The sequence below is a fragment of the Hippocampus bargibanti genome, linkage group LG01, assembly GCF_051943395.1.
Source record: "Hippocampus bargibanti isolate YZ-2025 linkage group LG01, ASM5194339v1, whole genome shotgun sequence".
NCBI lineage: Eukaryota > Metazoa > Chordata > Actinopteri > Syngnathiformes > Syngnathidae > Hippocampus > Hippocampus bargibanti.
Genome location: NC_142734.1, coordinates 6,356,271 through 6,377,825, shown reverse-complemented (window position 1 = coordinate 6,377,825; position 21,555 = coordinate 6,356,271). Strand labels below are relative to the sequence as shown.

The 21,555-nt window shown below is 40.2% G+C and overlaps 1 protein-coding gene across 3 annotated transcripts; it reads right to left on the bottom strand.

The window, feature by feature from the left end:
* Window positions 1-302: 302 nt before the first annotated feature.
* On the bottom strand, window positions 303-19,664 carry LOC148902878 (putative RNA helicase mov-10-B.1). 3 transcript variants are annotated; one of them, XM_088992509.1, is made up of 24 exons: window positions 19,129-19,664; window positions 18,936-19,038; window positions 18,466-18,596; window positions 15,163-15,256; window positions 14,916-15,057; window positions 14,242-14,488; window positions 13,178-13,279; window positions 11,848-12,025; window positions 10,733-10,878; window positions 10,474-10,650; window positions 7,215-7,327; window positions 6,945-7,144; window positions 5,443-5,540; window positions 4,219-4,316; window positions 4,041-4,139; window positions 3,862-3,961; window positions 3,657-3,774; window positions 2,427-2,618; window positions 2,091-2,162; window positions 1,824-1,949; window positions 1,190-1,278; window positions 978-1,090; window positions 854-900; window positions 303-443 (listed from the first exon to the last, which is right to left on the bottom strand). In XM_088992509.1, the coding sequence occupies exons 1-23, from the start codon at window positions 19,263-19,265 to the stop codon at window positions 857-859; spliced, it is 2,919 nt and encodes a 972-aa protein (XP_088848635.1). In that variant the 5' UTR covers window positions 19,266-19,664; the 3' UTR covers window positions 303-443; window positions 854-856. The 3 variants fall into 3 exon arrangements, with proteins under 3 accessions (XP_088848635.1, XP_088848626.1, XP_088848642.1); XM_088992500.1 differs by lacking the exon at window positions 303-443 and having other exon boundaries at window positions 546-900; XM_088992516.1 differs by lacking the exon at window positions 303-443 and having other exon boundaries at window positions 546-900; window positions 19,475-19,663.
* Between the last annotated feature and the right edge of the window lie 1,891 nt (window positions 19,665-21,555).

Below are 21,555 nucleotides of genomic sequence, written 5' to 3'. Positions count from 1 at the left end.
TCTCACCCAAAAAAAGAGGCACAAAATGGCGACCTCCTGTGGCCACCTCCGTTTCCACAGGCTGATCAATTCCTGATATGGCGCTTGGATGCAAAGCGGTTGGATGGCTTTTGGGTGCAACACGAGGTCCCCAGACCAAACAAGTACAGCAAAATACATTGACGTGATGGAAGGACCGCTACAATGCGTCTTTTTTACGGTAAAGGGCGGTCCTTTAGTGACGTCACGTATGGACTCGTCACCAACTCAAAAACAAGACTTCCTGAATATTTAGCGCGAGTCTTAAAACGGTCAAATATAGCTATATGCGGTGGAATCTTTGTAAAATACGCTCAGTAGAAGTCATTTGAAGCCATTTTACAAATTATGGACACAACCTGTCCGGAGACGTCGGTTGTCCTTTAATTGACCAGATGTGGGTCCCCGGTCCTTGCGTTTGACATCTGTGGAATATACAATACACAACTTTTAATTTCACACAGATAATCTTCCAATCATGGATCTCACATGTTTTAAGCTCAATTTACTTCATGACAAGCCTCAGCATGAGTAAATACACATTTATTTGACGTGGGACACATTCCAACATTAATTCTGAGATTTCATGAGAGATTATAAAATGTGCCTATAATTAAAAAAAAAAAAAAACTTCAAGCGACGGATTGTGACAATTCCTCACAAACACATCACATGGCTTATTTTGGTACCAATAAAGATTCTTTTGAACGTAGCACGTTGTAGTCATCTGCATTAATTCGGGTTGTACTTTCATTTCTTTAGTCAGCAAATTTAGTTTTTGGTCCATAGGGCAGACGTCCGAAGATTCTGTACGCCTTTTTTTTTATTCACTCACAGGTCATTCCTCTGGACGATAGTGTGGTTCGTCATTATCATCCTCCACTGAAAGGGAAAGAAAAGTGGCTTTATGTCTGTTGAAAACATTTCCAAAGTGAGAAATGAAGTAAGTGATGCCTCACCATGAGAATTCATTTGACGGAAGAGATTTGAATATCTTTCAGCCACAGCTTCTTCCTCCTCCACAGGCTTGAAGCCGCAGTCTGCCTTAGAATCTTGACAATATTTAATGAAGCTGCACATGGTGGCAAAAAGCGCAAGAGGAGACGGAAATTTTGGGTTTTCAATAATATGCGCCAGTTGAAATGGGCAAAAACTTGAATGGGCCACATACTATTTCCAGACGTCGTCAGTGCTGAGTACCACTGGGTTTCCCACCACGATCAACAAGGCCTGCGCTCGAGTTATTGCCACATTGAACCGCTGACAAAGAGACATTGGTGTTAGTTACTTTGAGTGCTGGACAGTCCGACCATTTCATTTTTTCCCCCCACTAAAACGAATAACATTAAATACCATTTCAGCCTTTACCCCCAAATGACATGCTTTTTGAACAGTGGAACTCTAGGACATGAAACTTAAATAAAACACCCAGTCATGATAAATAGAATGTGAAAAATATTTTTTAGTTCCGTTCAAGAAGTCCAAGAGGCGAGCACTGTTTTTGATTTGGGAGGAATGTCCAATCACCAGTCAAAGTGAAACACTGGTCTAACATTGGCTCATCATTCATTTGTGGCAAAAACTGTAATTTGGTCACATGTAAAGAAATTGTTTGAAACTGCACATTTGATTTATTGGCATGACAATTCTTATTCGTATGATGAATCCTCACCAGTGGTGTGGAAATACAAAGACTTGGGACACAAAATGACGCAGTCCCTCTTGAGCTAATGATTTTGATTGCACAATGGCCCAAAATGCCTGGAGACGTGAGTAGTGTAAGTCATGTACGAGTTAGGCGTTACCTTCTTGTTGGCAACAAAGCCCAGGTTGAAGTGTTTGTCAAATTCTGTGTAGTCGTGGCTGCTGCGAACTGTCGACACCAAGATGACTCTTCTCTCCTGACCTTGGAATTCCTCCACTGAACCAACCTGACACAAACAATTGACAACTCTAATCCATTCCAGCACACCTTTCCAAGAGCAAAACATCAACTTTCTCGCATTAGTTTCTTTTTATGTTGATGAATTCCCTCTGTTTCAGGCTTGAAGTATGCTTTGTTGCCTCATTACCTTTAGGCGACTCATGTCCTTAAATTTGAACTCTTTCTCCACCTTTTGAAGTGCCTGACGGATCTTCTGCACCTGCAAAAGAAAACATCTCCCTTGAAAAAGTCCTATTCAACACGGGAAATTTGTAAAAGGCTGCGCATTTGAGATCAAGTGAAGCTAATTACATGATTTCTGATACACACAATAGTACTTTGGTCACGTTGCGTAGACTGATACACCCAAGGATACAACATTGCAATACATAAACCATTGGTGAAGTGAAAAAAGTAATGCATGTGAGCTTAAAGGACAACCGAATGTGTCTATTGACCAAAATGCAACAAGAGTAATTCCTACTTGTTTCCTGTAAGGAGCAATAATGCCAATGTCTTTGGGCGAAATGGTGGCCAAGCCCTTTTTGCCAGCCGTCTGCAGCAGTTTCTTCACGTAGTCCATCAGAATCTGCACCTCGGCTCGATTGAAGAAGGACGGGCTGGTTGACTCGCGCTCATCGATACCCGTCACTCCGTGGAAGATCAGTGGGAAGTCCTACGGCAAATCAGACACACTTGCTGTTTGAGAGGGCTTCAAAAAAAAAAAAAAAAAAAAAAAAAGCAGCATTGGTGAGTGATGTCTTCGATATACAATGGCACCCAGTGGCGGACCGTCAAGATCTGCAAAGCCTTCTCTGCTGGCCTAAAAAATATCTGAATCACAGACTGATGTAAATTGTATTTTGTCCATGAATTCCTATTAAATAATTCCAAATTGTCTTTCACCTTCCTTTCATTACTTTTATCCTGTTGCGCTGCTTCCAGACGTGTGTTTTTGTATTTAAGCATTTAACCAATCACATTTCAGCCATCATTTGTTACCAGGGTCAAAAATCTACCTGGAGGCCTTCACAATCAGTTCTGCGGGCCCTGTCACATCAAACGTGTCGATAAAACTGTTGCTATAACCAATCAGATTTCGAGTTGGCAACCCAAAATGGGTACTAACGCCTTTGTGGAGGCGCTGGTCAACGTCAGAGTTTTCGCAAACCATGATTGGCTAGTCATGAGCCAATCATAGTTTGCAAAAACTGCTCAGAGCAAAAACCATCATTGATAAGCGCATACCGGCCCGAGCTAGCACACCGTATCAGTCACGAGCTGCATATTGTGTTGATTTAATAGCAGTTTTGGCAACCCACAATGGCTGAAGGAGGAGAAGAAATGGATTTGGTTCGAGATTTACTGTTAAAGCCATTTCAAGACAGACTTTTCAAGAAAGAAATTGACATCATTAAGAAAGGTTGGTCAGTTATTTCCTGGCTCATGGTACCCTCTAGTGGAGTTGTAGTAAATCACACCACACTTCTTTTTTCAGTCTGGATTGATTCAGATGTAGCACTACTGAAGGCCTAGCGATGAAATGCATGCCCCCCTACTGATGGGATCATGACTTATTTGTTTTAAGATTTTACGATTGACGTCACTTATCAAGATTTGGGGCATGTGGAACACTGTAGGCATTCTCGGCAAAGGTGTACTCAAGTACACCCTGTAAATAAACAAAGAGAGGGCTCAAAATGGGAATCATCACCTGTCTTATAAGGTGTTCCCAGTTGCAGAAGGAGTGGGACTTTATTTGGTCAGCACATGCCTGGAGTTCTCTACCATAGAAAAGCTCATTGGGAACTTTCAGAATGGACGGATGGGACCTTGGAAAGATCACAAAATCATTTCAGCTGACTGGAAGACGTGGCATGGAAAAGCAAAATGGTGCCCGCGATTGATCCAAACAACACCTGTAATTGCGCAGCAGTTTGGTGACAAAGAGTTCATTAAAATCGTCTCCTTTCTGGTACTCTGAGAAAATGTTCATAATTCGCTCCAACAGGGAAATGCCTACAGACAGCGGTGACTCCGTCAGCTTGCATGCTCATGCATTGCAGAGATGAGTAGCAAGCATGGGCACTCCACTTACCCATTCCACATTGGAGCGCTTGACTTGACGCCACAACGGGTCCCAGTTGCTTGTGGTCACCAGCCAGAACCAGCTGGCCGGACTCTGGGTCCAGGAGCCCTGAACGCAAGTATCAACCAAAGTTCATCAAGGAAGTTCAAGCCTCCATGTCCGACAGTAATTTATTGATTTATTTTACCAGCGACTGGAATCAAACATTCACTCTCCGTAGCATGCCCGGCCTCATCCACAAAAATGTGAGTAAAATGGCCCAAGGGGAGGTTTCCTGTGACCAACCTGCAAAGACCAGAAGATGCGGAACACTACACCTGGATGCCTTCGTGACGAGAGGTGCATAAAACATTAGGCTGTTTTTCTCTATGCCCGTTAGTTTAACTCCTCTTGACTGGTCAGCACAGTAATTGGCGTTTCAAATACCGTATTTTTATCCGACACCTTCAAAAAGTACGGATGACGGCTGAAGAAACCTTCTCATCAATGGACCACTCCTGTGCGACTGAGAGCTTACACAGACGTATTTTCTGGTGTATAAGGCACAGGAGTACTGTATAAGGAGCACCCGCAATGAATTAAGGATTTCCTAACTTTTCCATCTATAAGGCGCACTCACCGTACTATAAAGCGCACCTTCAATGAATGAAAAAAAATTCTGAAATATAATATGAATATATAAAAGTTTTACAAATAAAACGCACACCATATTGTATCTACATAAGGCGCACCGGAGATAAGGCACACCCCTATTGAATGGTGTATTTTCAAACTTTTTCCATATACAAGGCGCGCCGGACTATAAGGCGCACCTTCATTTCCAAATATAATATATTAAGTTTTACAAATATAAGGCACACCACAAGATAAGGTGCTCAAGTAGAGACTGGTGTTACACACCATTTCGTCAATGGGGGGAAATTGAGTCGCGGCTGCTGACAGTATTTGCGACACCGGTTGTGGCTCAATATTACTTCACATATAAGGCGCACACTCAACTTTTGAAAAAAAAAAAAATAAATCAAGGCTTTTGGGTGTGCCTTATACACCGAAAACACGGTAGCTATGTTGTGTGACTTGCATAGTTATTCATCTAAAGAGAAAGCTAAGACGCAAAGCTCTCACTTCACTTTGCTGCTGTGAAATGTAAATTTCTCCACTGTGAGACTAATAAAGGCATATCCAATCCAATCCAATCCAATCCAAAGCTTTGTATGAATGAAAGACTGAATGAATGACTGAATGAATAAATGAATGAATATGTTATCCAATTTCAAAGATCAAAGTGCATTGGCTTAATAATCATTGTATTTACCGTAATGTACCCAGTGAAGTGTCCAGGCCAAACAGTAGGCACATATAACATATTAGCAGAGCGCACATCAACAAATGGGTGAGGACTTGATGCTACCTTCCAGCAGTGATCAGAGTGGTGACAATGATTCGATATTCCATCAGTTCCTCTTTAGAAGGAAAAATGTAACCATCTCCAACCAGGTTCGAGTGGGCCTGTGAAGTTAACGTGCACACAGGACTCAATGAGACGAGCAGATTTGACCATTTCACCGCAGTCTCACATGCAAAGCACACCACAGCAAATATGTCAGACTACAATCTTAAATCCACTGGAGGCCATTCACAATAGAATAAGAATCATATTTCTTGTCATTCACAGATTATTTTTTCAATCCACAGCAAAACACACAAACTGGCACAAAGTGGTTCTGTCCTGGGCTGCTTCCTGGACACCCCGAAGGAGGGTTGGAACAGCACGATGCTAGCTATGCTAACAGCTACAGTCAGATTGATAAAAGCATAACGTGCACATGCGTGGTAAACTGTCTGCATTTCCTGTTGTGTTAGCGTTATTTTTGATAATTTCAAATAATGTACGGGGTACTCCCACTTTTATACGGACATTGTAATAATATTTAAGGCCAGCTATTAGCCAAGGTTGACAGGTATGGGAGTCATATTTTGATATTTTTTGTCTTAAATATACCTTACATGCAATGTCGTTTTTGGCACTTATTTTAGATTTAGTCTGTCTTTTGGTCTTTAGTCACATTTTATTCATTCATATTCATGATAGTTTGTTGTTGAAAACGGACAAAGATTTTACAGAACAAATATTAAGTTAAAAACACACACGTTTCCACTTTAAGATCTACCATGGATTATGAACCACACAGATAAAATAATAATCCATGCAGATTACTCCGAAATAAATTAAGAAGCAAAAATAAATTCTACCTCCTTAAGAGCAATGAACAAACTGATGCCCTAAAAATGAGCAATGGATGAGGAACACTGAAAAGTATGAAAGAAGTGAGACGCTTAAAAGTAAAATAAAGAGATGAAATAAAAGCAACAATCTTTAAACAAACTAAAAAAGAACAGACTCATGGGGTTATGGTGTAAAATTTATTTCAATCATCCCGTGGTTGATCTTACCCTTCGATTGTATGACTGCAGCTCAAATAATAATAATAATATTTAATTTACAAGCGCCTTTCACAGCACCCAGACACTTTACAATTAACAGAACAATAAACAACCGAACAATAACAGCATAAATAAAATTATAATAATATAGCTGAAACTGTGAATACAATTTTAAACAGATGTATTTTGAGATGGGATTTCTAAGAGAAATTCACACCCAATTGTCCCATCATCAAACTCTATAGGCTAATTTATTCAGTCATCCAATCTTAACATTCAATTATACACACAACAACCTCATGAATGTATCATTCAAATAACTTAAATCATGGGTAAGTCCATTTGCGGCAGAAGTTATGTGGAATACAATGAAACGGCTCTGTCGAGTAATATTAAATGCTAGCAAATGGATACAGACAGTTGCACTCCAGAACCACCCGGAAGGAGAAGGTGCCCTCCACTACTAACCTTGAGGTTTTCAGGGACACACTGCGGATCACGGCTGCTGGCGTACATGCGGTAGACTTGGCTCTTATTGCCATGGCCCTGGAGAATCCTTGTGCAAAGGAGATCCGTAGCACTGTTGGAGGGAGCGCAGGCAAGAATGTGGCACTGTTTCTGGATCTTGTCAACCTGTTTGATGGCCTCCACCAACGTGATGGTTTTGCCTGAAAGGACAAACAACCGTCCGAGTGTAGACCCTGCTTTGATTTGAGCGACAGGCAGCATGTGGTTTACCTGTGCCAGGTGGGCCAAAAACCAAGTACGGAGCTGGTTTGGAGGTGCCAGCGACAATGTGGCACACGGCTTTGCACTGCTCTGGGTTCTTTTCCAGCTGTCTGTCATAGAAACTAGTGCATGCATGACACACACACACACACACACACACACACACACACACACACGCACACACACACACACACACACACACACACACACACACACACACACACACACACACACACACACACACACACACACACACACACACACACACACACACACACACACACACACACACACACACACACACACACACACACACACACACACACACACACACACACACACACACACGAAGGACACAATATCAGTGATGAGCTACAAATGATCAACCAAACTTCAAGGTTTTTCTTGGCTCAAATCGAAAATCCAAGTGGCACGACATGCATGTACTGTATTTACCGGTGTATAAGGCACAACGGAGTATGAGGCACACCCCCAATGAATGGTGTACTTTCAAACTTTTTCCAAATATAAGGCGCACTGGAGTATAAAGTGCACCTTCAATGAATTACAAGTTTTCCAACTATACTATAGAAATATATACATTTCTTCCAAATATAAGCCACACCACATTATAAGGCGCAGTCCCAATGAATGGTGTATTTTCAAATTATTCCCATATATAAGGCGCACCCCAATGAATGGTGTATTTTCAAACTTTTTCCATATATAAGGCGCACCTTCAATTAATGACAAAAGTTGTCCAAATATACTATAGAAATACAGTGAGACCTCAACTTACAAACTTTTCGTCTTACAAACGTCAAATTTATGAAAATTAAAACTTATAAAAAGCACTATTTTCATAATACACACCCACCACGGCTGGCGGAGTGATCTTCGGCGGAAGCACACGACAGAACAGCACCAGAGGTTAAGTTACCAAGAGTCCTTATGGAAGGTGACTCTCCTTCCATAAGCCATCAACGACCATCAAAAAGGTCAATAAAACTATTTTACAGCACAGTTTATTTCTTTAATTACAGTCCTTATGTAATGCGCCTCTCTTCCCAAACAGCAATTACCTTTGACCTTCGACCTCCAACGCCATTCCATCAAGCCATAAATGACCATCACAAATGTAAATAAAGTGACTTTATGATACAATGCAGTGTATTTCTTTCATTACAATACAATAGCACATTTATTATACATAGAATAAGGTATGTTGTGTGTAGTTTTAAGGCTTATTTAGTTGAAAAGTATATTTTATGCAAATCCAGGAACGGATTATTCCAATTTCAATGGTTTTTTTTTTAGATACACACTTTTCGCCTTACACACTCTGTATGGGAACCAATTAAGTTCGTAAGTTGAGGTCTCACTGTATATATATTTTTTCCCCCCAAATATAAGGCACATCCCCAATAAATAGTGTATTCGTACTTTTCCACATATAAGGCGCACCGGAGTCTTAGGCGCACCCCCAATGAATGGTGTATTTTCAAATGTTTTCCATATATAAGGCACACCGGAGTATAAGGCGCACCCCAATGAATGGTGTATTTTCAAACGTTTTCCACGTTTCAGGCGCACTGGAGTATAAGGCCACCTTCAATGAATAAGTTTTACAAATATAATATAGAAATCTAGATAATTATAAGTGTAAGACATCTGTTGGCTTACAAGGATATTGCATTTTCCGGTGTATAAGGCACAGCCCCAATGAATGGTGTACTTTCACAGACATAAGGCGCACCGGAATATAAGGTGAACCTTCAATGTATTTAAAAAAGTTTTCCAAATACAATATGAAGTTTTCCAAATATAAGGCAGACCAAATTATAAGGCTCTACAGTGGATGCTGGGGTTTTTCACAACTTCTTCTCCAAGGGTAAATGGAGTCAGTGGCTGCTGACAGTAGTTGCGAGACCTGTTGCGGCTCAATATTACGTCACATACAAGGCACAGTGTCATCTTTTGAAGAAAATCAAGGCTTTTCGGTGCACTTTATACACCGGAAAATACGATACTTATAAATGACCTAAACTTAACAGCTGTCCCACAAAAGCCACATAACTACAAAGATGTAGCGTAGGGTGATGACTATTTGATTAAGTGTGAGCTCGCATATGGAAGACAATCGCTGCTGCAGCAGAAGCACTTTTCTGAGTTGTCTTTTTACACCATCTTGATGTGAGAGGCACTTTTCCCTTTTCATCTAGCTGTCTGTCGACTGGATGTAATGCGAGAGAGAAATAAAAGAGAGGTTTGCTCATCTATCGCTACCTAAGTCACAACTACATTGATACCTCAGTTTACGAACGCTTTAGCTATAATCTTGGCATACGAATTAATTTTCGGCGGACGAACCAAACCACACAGCGCCACGGTGGCTGCTGGCGGACCAGTTTTTCGCAGATGAACACATAACCACACGGTCAAAAAAGCACCACGGTGGCTGGCGGGCTAGTTTTCGTCACCACTTTTCTTTGAGTGCAGATGTGGTTTGTTATCGAGTGGAGTATTTTTGCTATTATGGTACCGAAAAAGACTCCACCACAGGCCAAAGAGGACACAAAAGAAAATTACAGTCGAGCAGAAGAAATAGATCATCAAAAAACACGAATGAGGTGTGCGTTTGTGTGACTTAACGTCCCGGTACCAGTACACTAAATCGACCATTGCTACGTGTGGCTAAGGGTGTTTCTGTGTTGTCTAAGCAACGGTCTCAGGCAATAGAAGAGGTTAAAAAACTTGTTGATTTGGATTAACAAAAAGCAGCTAGCAGGGGACAGTGTGAGTGAGGGGATTATCGCCGAGAATGCACGGCAACTTCACTCGGATATCATCAAGAGGCAACTACATCAACGACCATCACAAAGGTAAATATAACGACTTTATTATACAGTACAGTTTATATCTTTAATTACAATATACAATAGCACATTTATTATATATAAAATAAGGTATATAAGGTTTTAAGGCTTATTTCGTAGAAAATTATGTTTTATGGGGACCTGGGAACGGATTATTTTCATTTTTAATGGTTTCTTATGGGAAATAAATGGTTGGCAGACAAACTTTTCGCCTTACACACACTTTCTGGGAACCAATTAAGTTCGTAAAAGTCAAAAAACTCAAGTCAAAGTTAGCTTTATTGTCAAATATGCTAATATGCATGACATACAGCACAGATGAAATTACTGTCTTGATTTTTGTTTGTTGCGTGCAGACAATGTGGAAATCGTCGAAGCATTGCGCGCCTCACCTGAGTTTGGGGACGTTAGCGACTTGCTTTGAGAAGAGGTTGGCTGGTGGGAACAACACCTTTTCCAGATGAAACTTGGTTGCGAAGTCCACCGCTCTGTGCTGCACGCGCAGAATCAGCCGGTTGATGGTGAACTCCACGTTGAACTTCATGCCGTCAAGAAAAATATCCAACAACCTACGGGCACATACAAAAAGCCACCTGATATTCTTGATCCTGAGCTAGCTTGCCGCCCCGAGATGTAAAACGAGTATTTTACTTTAAACTGAAGCCCAATTTGACGGAGTCGCGCTCTACTTTGTGAACATAACCGCAGTACTTTGGCTGATCTGGTTCTCCTTGAAGAGAAACCATCAACCGATCACCACGTAGCACAGATGGTCGGTTCTCTGACAGACCTATTACCTAAAAAGGTCAAAAGGCACACAGTCAATTCAGAGCTTCGCTGGAAACAGTTGCAAAGACTGACCACTATTTAGTGGACGGAGGTGAAAAAGTGTTTTTAACTAATTCACTGCCACTCCCTAATTTATTCGGGAACTGAAAATATGACGTATAGCGCCATTCCCGAAATTGTTCGGGGTTTGTCTTTTAATGCTGGGGTACAGATAAAGCGCTGGTGAGACCTCTGCCAATGTTTTTCCCTCCCACGAGGGGGCAGCACTTGGTTTTTGTACAGCTGCCCCCATTTGTACCTCATATTACCCCAGACCCAGATAACTGAAATGAAAGAAGAGAGTTTAACATTACTTACGCTGCATTGAAAGTTTATGTAGTCCTAAAATTCAATAGTCTGTGGGTCCCAGAAGTTTACTAAAAATGACAAAAACCCAGGCACTGGAGTGGACACATTTTTGCACATCTGGAAGTAAATGAGTTAATGAACTAAATATGTCTGTGTAAGCTATGTCGTACAAGAGTGGTCCATTGAAGAAAAGTCTTTTTCAGCCGTCATCTGTAGTTATAGTTTGCTGACGAAGCTTCTCGGATGAGGAGCAAAACGTCAGACACTTTCAAAGAAGTACAGATGACGGGTGAAGAAACCTTTTAATTAATGAACTAAATTTCAATATCAATGTCAGTGTGTGGGTCGGCACTTTAGGCCATGGTGGCTGCGTTAGGACAAGCAATGGCAGCAAAACACTTTAATGCCATAAATTGATTGATCACAGGAGACCTCCAGTTTGTGTTTTTTGGATTGTATTTTACACGAAGAGATAATTCATAAGAAACTGAAGGAAATTTATAGTGTTGAATTTAAAATGTGAAGTTTCAACACTGTGCATTCTTTATTATGCTGCCTCATAAACACAAAGATGACTGACTAATCTGTGAAAGTAGCCTAAAAACCAACGTGAAGAAGGAAGTGAAAACCTCGAGAATGAGAAGTTTCTTGTTGCTTGGATCTCTTTTCATGCAGGCAAATGGTGTGTCACTGTTGGGTATGAAGTATCGCGTGATGTCCACTTGCATTTGAAATTCCTCCAAATACAATAACTCGTGAAGCTTCTGAGAGTAGTTTTGAAAGCTCAAACGAGTGCCCAGCACCGCACTTGAAAACATGAAAAAGGACAGTGTTAGTACGGATCTTGTATGCAATCAAGTGTATACAATCCTGTTTAAAATTCTAGTTTTTGTGGGAAAAAAGCGACATCATTAAAAACGGTCTCAACCTACTTTTACGATGCTTTTTTTCTCTTCAGCTCAAGTTATATTCTTAGCCAAAGAGCACATGCAAAAATATCAAAGAAAAATGGTGTGGGTGTCATTTTTAGTATTGTTTCCACTTGATTTTGATTACATTCACTGCAATCCATGTACTGCATGAACAGCTTTGAATACAAGAGGGTTTGTTGATATTGCAGGTTTTTCTGGTCAATTAACATTCCTTTTTCCAGGGGAGGAAGGTTGTCGTAAAAGACAATAGGGGTCCACGAGACTATCTTTGGCCGGGTTGAGTTTGTTTGCAGAAGTAGTAGTCGTAAATTTCATTTTGTAAAGGGCCGTTTGCGTAGAATGTTGAAGTCTACATTAGCCGTGAAATTATTATCAAACGTGATGTTTGCTGCGCGGGTATTAATGCATAAGAAGTCAAAAGCAGGAGACCCGAAATATGCTTAACTCTACTTGGCCTCAAGTTATCTGCAGTCGGTGATCGCATATGAAGAAGCTACAAGAGGAAACATTTCTGTTTTTTATAAAAGTAAGCTGAAGTGACAGCCTAAAAGTGTTTATTGGGCACATGCAGCTGTGACTGTAAAGTGACCTTGAGAGTTTTGAAAGGCGCTTATCAAACGAAATGTATTATTATTATTATTGTGAGGGGGTGTTAGAATAAACAATAAATATGAATTTTGGTGTGAGAGTTTCTAGTCTGCCTAGTTTGCTGATTTCTCAAACACCGACTCTATATCATTATATCATCAAGAGTGAATAAGAAGTGATGGCTTCAGGAGGGGGTGCTCAGGGTAGCTGAGTGAATTGTGTGCAGTCCTCTTTCTATTTTCCTTGAAAGAAAAAACAACAGAGAGCGGTCTCCTCTCCTATCCTGTGCAAGTGCATATTGTCATTTTTGTAAAAAACCTGACATCAGGGGACTGTCATAGGTTAAAAAAAAATAAAAATAAAATAAGCAGGTCACAAGCAATCCGAACAGGAAAGTGTACATTTGTTATGTGCATGTCATGTTTGAGCTGTCAACAACCTGTCAGCAATGGGAGGATTCATGTTGAGTGATCTGAGCAAATATTTTGGTAACTGATAAACATAAAGTGGTGTTTCACTTTTCAGCTCCATCCTTGACAACCTGAAAAAAAAGTATCACAATGAGACCAGATTAGAAGCAGAGTCTAGTTGCAGCTGGTCTGTTTCTTCGTTTTTTGGAATTAATATATCAGTATATCAACATTCAATGATTGCACACCCCTCGTGGCTTCCGTGCTTGCCGAAATTTCAAAACGTCAGTGTCATCTCCGCTAGTTTAGCAGTTGTCGTAGTTCAAAGCTTCTTCTAACTGTGATGTCGGTTCCGTCAGCGTTTATTGGTCAAATACAAAATACATGTACGCGCTGACACACGCGCAGCAATTAACAGCGAACTATCAAGTGCCAAGACACACTTCACTCAAGTGGTGTCGCTACAAGCAAAAATTAACTGAATTAACTCAACACGTGTTTGTTCAATGTTGTCAACTAATATCTGAATTTCGTCTGTGTAAGCTTTCAAACGTACAGAAGTGGTCTATCGATGAATAGGTTTCTTCAGCCGTCATCTATACTTCTTTGAAGGTGTAAGACGTTTCGCTCCTCATCCGAAGAGCTTCATCAGCGAACTAAAAATTGTGCTGGTAAATCCCATTAGGGATATATATATATATATATATATATATATATATATATATATACAGTAAAGTCTCGTTATATCGATAGCGGATATATCGATATTTTTTCGGAGTCCCTTGAATATCGATATAACGAGACTTTACTGTATATATATATATATATATATATATATATATATATATATATATATATATATATATATATATATATATATATATATATATGGCCAGAGGTATTGGCACAATTTTTAGTTTGCTGACGAAGCTCTTCGGATAAGGAGCCAAACGTCCGACACCTTCAAAGAAGTACAGATGACGGCTGAAGAAACCTTTTCATGAATATCCAAATTAATTTTAGCCATTTTTCAAATTGAAGTTGCAGATTTAAATGAATTGCCGAAAGCGGCCTAGCCAAATAATGGACTTACCCATCAGGGGGCACTCCATTCACAACTTTGCAGTTCTGCCCACCTCTTGGACTAACACGATGCGAGCGTGTAAAAGGAGCAATAGGTTTCAGTTCCATTGCCAGCGCGTTCAGATAATGAACCTGAATATCGCGGACGATGTAGAAGAAAGTAGTGGGTGATTCGTGCTGGAATTCAAAGACCAATGTCACTGGATAGTTCCCAGCGCATTCAAAGTGGTACTGAATCTGGACTGTGTAGCTTTCACCTGAAAAGAGACAAAACACAGATATACTGGATTAGGGGGCAAATCAGGATCCAAGTGGAAAAATGAGGTTAACATTAAGGACACCATACTGTATTGTCTAGTGAGAATTACAGGAGACAGATTCAACTGCCCAACAATATAAACAACTAATGAGGGGACTACCATACCACTCTTGAGTTCAAATTGTAATCATGTGCATCTTATATTGTGAATATATAATTATATATTATTAGCAGAAAAACATAACCCGTGACAATAAAGTGTGATTGAGAGTTTTGAAAGATGCTTATAAATTAAATGTATTATTATTATTATTACTTTGAGATGGCAGGTTTTGACTTGATGAAATTCCTCAGGTGGAGCAGGTGTCCTTTATGTTAATGTTGGTAAATGTTTTGTAAATGAAAAGAAAAAAAGTCTTTCAGACCTTGTTTGAGGGAAAGAGGTTTCTTTCGGGTCACCTTGTGCTCATCCTTCAGAGTAAAGCAGCTAAGCTTGCGCAATGCAGTGTAGTAGGTAAACTGCACAGTTTGTGATCCAGTGTTTTCCACATTTAGATTCACAACATACTGTTGAAGATGAAGTAGAGAAAAAAACATGTTCAAAAATGTACTTTCTTTTGTGACAGTGGTACAATTTCGTAAAAAAAGAAACAACGCAAGAAAAAAAAATACCTTATCTGTTCCCATCTCCAAGCAAAGTGAGCCATCCGTAAACTCGTGCTCTGACTTGATAACGATGCCATTTTTATCAGAAATTAAACTCGGCCTTCGGGAAATTAAAAAAAAAGGAACAGGACTGGTTACTGCATTAAAGTGGGACGAATTACACTGTCCCGCCATTTCAGAACTTCAATTTTCTTCTTAAATCAAAATATCCTCCATAAATTGAGGTCTTGAATTGATATGGTACAAAAAACGTGACATCGACAGGGGCACAAGCACCTACCAAGGCCAAACAATACTGATGGTGGTCGGCACAGAACAGAAAAGTGAGAGAACTGGGACAGGTTAAGCTTACATGAGTAATGGTAAAAGTGATGCATCTGTCCGAACAGCCTTCGTTTATTTTTTTTTTTACTTGAAGACGTGAGCAAGTGAGACAATCTCTTTTCATCAATAGATGCTACAGCTCTGTATTTGCTTTGAACATTTAGCTTGTAGTAGACGTGCACATTCCACTATGACATCCCTGATCCACTGCTGAAAAGAATGTTTTGATCCTCTCCTATTTCATCTCGAACTGCTTGACATTACAAAGAGGGTACAGCAAGTGCTGAAGAATGAATGACTCTCCGTCTTTGTGTTGTCACATTATTTGTTATTTTTTTTCCCCAAGATGGCGCCGCGTGAACACGCAGCGGCTCCCCTCTCTCCCGGCAAATTGGTGTTTTCGTGTTTATTATGTTTGTTAAAGTCATTATAAGTGCCTTGCACGCTGGTTCCGAGAGGACAGTAATGTCATCTGTGCTGTATGTCATGCATATTAGCATATTTGACAATAAAGCTGACTTTGACTTTGAAGTGTCATTTCTTTCTCGTGAAAATTATCAAAGTGTCTTGCTGTAATTCCTGTTTCTCCTTTAACAATCTGCTCTTCACAATCTGCTTTACACCCGTTACTTATCAAAATGCATATATTGAGATTATTCTATTTCCACTAAGGCTGGTTTATTAAAGCGATTGAATCAACACGTCTGTGTAAGCTCTCAGTCATACAGGAGTGGTCCATCGATGAAAAGGTTTCTTCAGTCGTCATCTGAACTTCTTTGAAGGTGTCGGCTGTATCGCTTCTTATCCAAGAAACTTCGTCAGCAAACTAAAGTCTTACTGGTAGTTTAGGCCCTGTATATATATATCCCTCCTGTCCAGACATGGCGGTGCCGGACTCTGCTATGATAGGTCCCTGCTCTCAAGTTGGGGGGAGCAGAAGACTACCCCCTGCAGCTCCACTGATAGTTCCTATCATTCTGACTAACGACTGGCCTGATTGCCCCACTTCGACCGGTATCACCTCATCAGTATTCCTAATCCTATGTTGCCTAAGGCTATTGTATGAACGCTCCAAATTAAACCTCACTCCACCAAACCGGTTTAATGAAGGATTTAGTTGTTTTATGAAAATCGCTTCTTTTACTCCCCTTTCAAACCATCTGTTCTTTCGCTAAGATTTTAACGTCATTGTCGTCAAATGAGTGGTTGCTAGCTTTTAGGTGCATATGTACTGCCGATTGAGGCCCACTAGTATTATCCCTGCGATGTTGATAAAGTCTTTTTTTGAGAATGTGTTTAGTCTCCCCTATGTATTGCTCTTTACAATTTTCATTCTTACAATGTATTGAATAAACTACATTACTTTGTTTTTCATTTGGCAGTCTATCTTTTGGATGCACTAATTTTTGCCTTAAAGTGTTTATCGGTTTGAAATAAGTAGGAATTTTGTGTTGCCAAAGGACTCTTTGTAGTTTTTCAGAAACTCCTGCAATGTAAGGTACTGCTACTCCTCTCCTTTTTGTATCTTCAGAATTTTTGGTTTCATTCCCTATTCTTTCTTTCTGACATTTGTTAAATGACCACTGAGGGTACCCACAGTTTGTGAGTGCTCTCCTGATATGTTTTGACTCCTTTTCTCTACCTTCAACGCTTGTTGGTATTAGTTTAGCCCTATGCTGGAGGGTCCTGCTAACTCCTAGTTTGTGTTGTAAAGGGTGGTCAGAATCGAAAAGTAAGTATTGGTCAGAGTGCGTAGCCTTCCTAAAGACTTCTGTTTTTAGCGCTCTGTCCTTTTTTATAATTACTTTACAAACCAAAAAGGCTAATTGGTTCTCTTTAATGTCCTCACAAGTAAATTTAATGTTGATGTGATCTGTGAAGGATTGAATCTCATTTTTTAATTTTGACAAAAGTAATATCTATATCTATATCAAAAGTAATATCTATATCTATATCAAAAGTAATATCTATATCCTATCTTTAACCTAGACACTGGTTACCTAGACAAATTCTCAAAAAAAGACTATCAACATCGCAGAGATAATACTAGTGGGCCTCAATCGGCAGTACATATGCACCTAAAAGCTAGCAATCACTCATTTGACGACAATGAGGTTAAAATCTTAGCGAAATAACATAGATGGTTTGAAAGGGGAGTAAAAGAAGCGATTTTCATAAAACAACTAAATCCTTCATTAACCCGGTTTGGTGGGGTGAGGTTCAATTTGGATCGTTCATACAATAGCCTGCTTAGGCAACATAGGATTAGGAGTACTGATGAGGTGATACCAGTCGAAGTGGGGCAATCAGGCCAGTCGTTAGAACAATAAGAACTATCAGTGAAGCGAAACGTCCGACACCTTCAAAGAAGTACAGATGACGGCTGAAGAAACCTTTTCATCGATTGAATCAACTGCAATTTTCAGATCACAGAGGCTGCAATTTGGAGTTGGTTCACTATGCGCTGAAAAAAACAAAATAATCAGGTTAATTGTAAAAGTATATGTTTATATATTTACTCTTGTTATGACATTACTTGTGAAATTAAGATTTTATTTTTTAATTCTATGCCAGCGAAATAGTAGCAGGCATTATGAGCAAACACTCTTGAATTGGAAAGCCAGCGGTCCAGGCTGTTTATCCCCCGCTTGCCAATCATACAACACAATGGCGCCAAGCAAGTATACCAGTAAAGTGTTCAATTCAAGTAGCGAAGATTATTGGATTGGATTGGATATGCCTTTATACACAGCAGTGTACGTGTTATCTGAATAGACTTGTTTTGGCAATAAAATCAAGTTCATCAAAAAATATGTCTTCATTTTATCCCTTTTGAAAAACATTACTGCAAAACAATACTGTTAAAAGGGTCCTGAGTTAAAATCCCATCGCGGTGGGTGGGTACGGTGGGCGGTTGTCCTTTAAACTCTCAAGCGGTATGCCTAGATTTCGTGACTAACTGATTTTATCGTACAATGATTTTACCTGTCACACTTGAGCATGTTTCTGACGTGTCTGGCAACATTGTTTTTTCCTTCCGTAGCAGAGAACACCGTTTGACTTGGCCCAGCCTCCGCTCGGTCTCTCCTCGAGATACCCACCAAAAGCTCCTTGAACTGCAAACAAGCATTACAGTATTCACTAACTTCACTGCCGCATCTTTGGGACTAAGAAAAGTGCATCATCCCGTAATGGCTCCTCAACAATCTCCGTATTAGTGCCTTAAACCCAACCAAACGTCATTGCTGTGAACCCTAAATTTCGGCGATAACATTCAAACTACTGTACTGCTGTCGTGTGTTATGGTAGCTAAGACCAAATGCCCGTCGTTTTCACGTTTTCAAATTTCACCATTACACACGACAGCAGTACAGTAGTTTGAATGTTATGTTGGTGAAATTTGAAAACATGAAAACGACGGGCATTTGGTCTTAGCTATGTTCATTCTTACATACCGCGTACTTAACACGAATTTCATCTGTTCTCGCGTAGATTTTATTCGACAGTTTCAGGAAGTAGAGAACCGTCGAGAACGTTGGCACAGTGATTCCTTGATTTCTGAAGAGGACACAGACAGAAAAACAGTTAAATGTCACTTTAAAAGAGTTAAAGTGGAGTCATGATCGCCACAAGGACTGTTACACTCGCCTTGCTTTGAACTCGGTGTTGTAAATTTCTTTCAGTTCAAATCGAGATCGAATGGTTAATCGATCGCTTTCCGACAGAAACATAAAGAATTGGAGGCCAAAATGAAAGGCTGATTTCTTCTTTGATGGCTTGTTCATTTTGGATTGGACAAGTTAGTCTCTCTCTTCCTCTATTAGTGTACGTGGCTCTCAAAACGGAATGACGACAAACCAAGAAAATGAGTCTCCTCAGCTTGCCCCTGTCCTCGTGCAGCCCGGAAGACCGGTGCTTGCAGTATCAAACGGCGAGAGCCAGCCACAATAACTCCTGCCGCACTCCAAATAAATTCTGAAGAAACGAAACTTACCCAGTAATACACACGGAATTTAAACAGGTAAGCAGAAGTAAACTGCAAGAAAGAAAAACAAAAACAACGCAGAGTTGTTTGCAAATACTACCGTTTTAAACATTTGCCCTTTTAAATATGGCAATAATCATCGGCTCTTTCTGGAATGAATGAATGAACGAACGGATGAATGCCCTCCTTTTGGAAAGTGAAAGTAAAATGGAGGACACGTCAGAAACGAAAGTGATGTGTCATTGCGAACGAACCGGCTCTTCGAAGCTCTTTGAAGCGAACGTTTCTAGGAGCCGGTCGTCAAAATCCGTGGTAGAAGAGAGGTTTTCCTCACACACACACACACACACACACACACACACACACACACACACACACACACACACACACACACACACACACACACACACACACACACACACACACACACACACGCACATACACACACACACGCACACACGCACACACACACGCACGTACACGCGCACACACACACACACACACACGCACGCACGCACACACACACACACACACACGCACACGCACATACACGCACACACGCGCGCGCACACACGCACTCGCACACGCACTCACACTCACACACCATGACTTGGAGCTGAACTAAGCTGTTTGTGTTGCTGTTTTTGTTTCATGAGAAATAACGACTAAAAAGAAATCCATCTCATTCAAAGAGGAGACAATGGATATTGCTTTGACTGCCTTCTACAGTCCTACAGTGTAGTGAAACAGATGAGATAAAAGTAAATGACTTTGAGCCACAGAAGTTTCACATTGCCATGAAGACAAAACACTCAGTTGGAATGCAGTACAGTATAACTTGTGCGGAAACACAGAAAACATATGGGTTCAGTTGCCAAGTTAGGACACTTGCATCAGAAAAATATACTCCAGGGTATATGGATGCAACTCTGTTCAATGCTATTTTGTGACAATTCCCCTCTCTCACTTGCAGAAATCTGCCAGCAAGAGGCGACACTGCCTCACATGCCTCCTCACATCCACTCGTCCCTGCAACACCCGAAAACCCGAAAAGGGCGAATTAAATGATTCAGGTGAGTGATTAAAACGAGTTTACTGCATATCAAATAAAATGTTAAATTCATGGCGCAGGAGGCTAGTTTGTGTAAAATTTGGCGATGTCGTTCATTGTAGACCAAAATGCTCCTGTTTGTGGTATTGTTACAGTACAGTATTGTGTTCCAAATGCAGACACTGAAAATATGTATGGTTTAATGTGGCATGTGAATTGGAATTGGAATTGGATTTGCCTTTATTAGTCTCACAGTGGAGAAATTTACATTTCACAGCAGCAAAGTGATGAAAGGAATGAAAGTAGAAAAACAAAATACATGAGCTGCTAGAAAGGCAGCCACTCTCGGGGCGCCGTCTTGAAGTCAAAAGAACAAAAAAAAACTAAATAACAAATAATATGACAGCATAGAGACAATATGACAATCCAAAGACACAGAGAGACATTCATTCTTCAGGACTTGCTGTACCCTCTTTGTGATGACATGAAGCAGTTCTAGATGAAAGAGGAGAGGATCAAAGCGTAATTGTAATGAGTATAGCAACGTAACTAGCCCAAATGACATGAAATCCACCATTTTATGTTTTTAGCAAGTAAAGTGTCACAGCGCAAAGATGGAGGGTGCAGAAGAACCGGCTAAAGACCATACATGTTAAGTTTCAGAAATCCGAAATCGGGAGATTTACGTACTCGCGACTCTGTGGTGCATGTTAAAATAGCGTGAGCGTTACAAAAGTGTAAATTACAAGTAAATAAAACACAAAAATGCTTTCAGTGTTTATTTATACATCAAATTAGTATAAAAACACAAAATGGTAATCAGTACAGCAATATTAAAATTAAGTAAATTTGAATAATGGGTTTTCTCTGTTTTGATATCTTCCCACATTGGCCACTAGATGTCAATAGCCGCCCGTTTCGAAGCCTTTTGGGATGTACAGTATAGCTGTCTTTTTTCCTCCTCAAGTAATTGTTTATGTTTTGTGTTTGTTTGTTGTCCGGTCAGCACGTCTCAACTAAAGACTCAGCCTCGGAACAA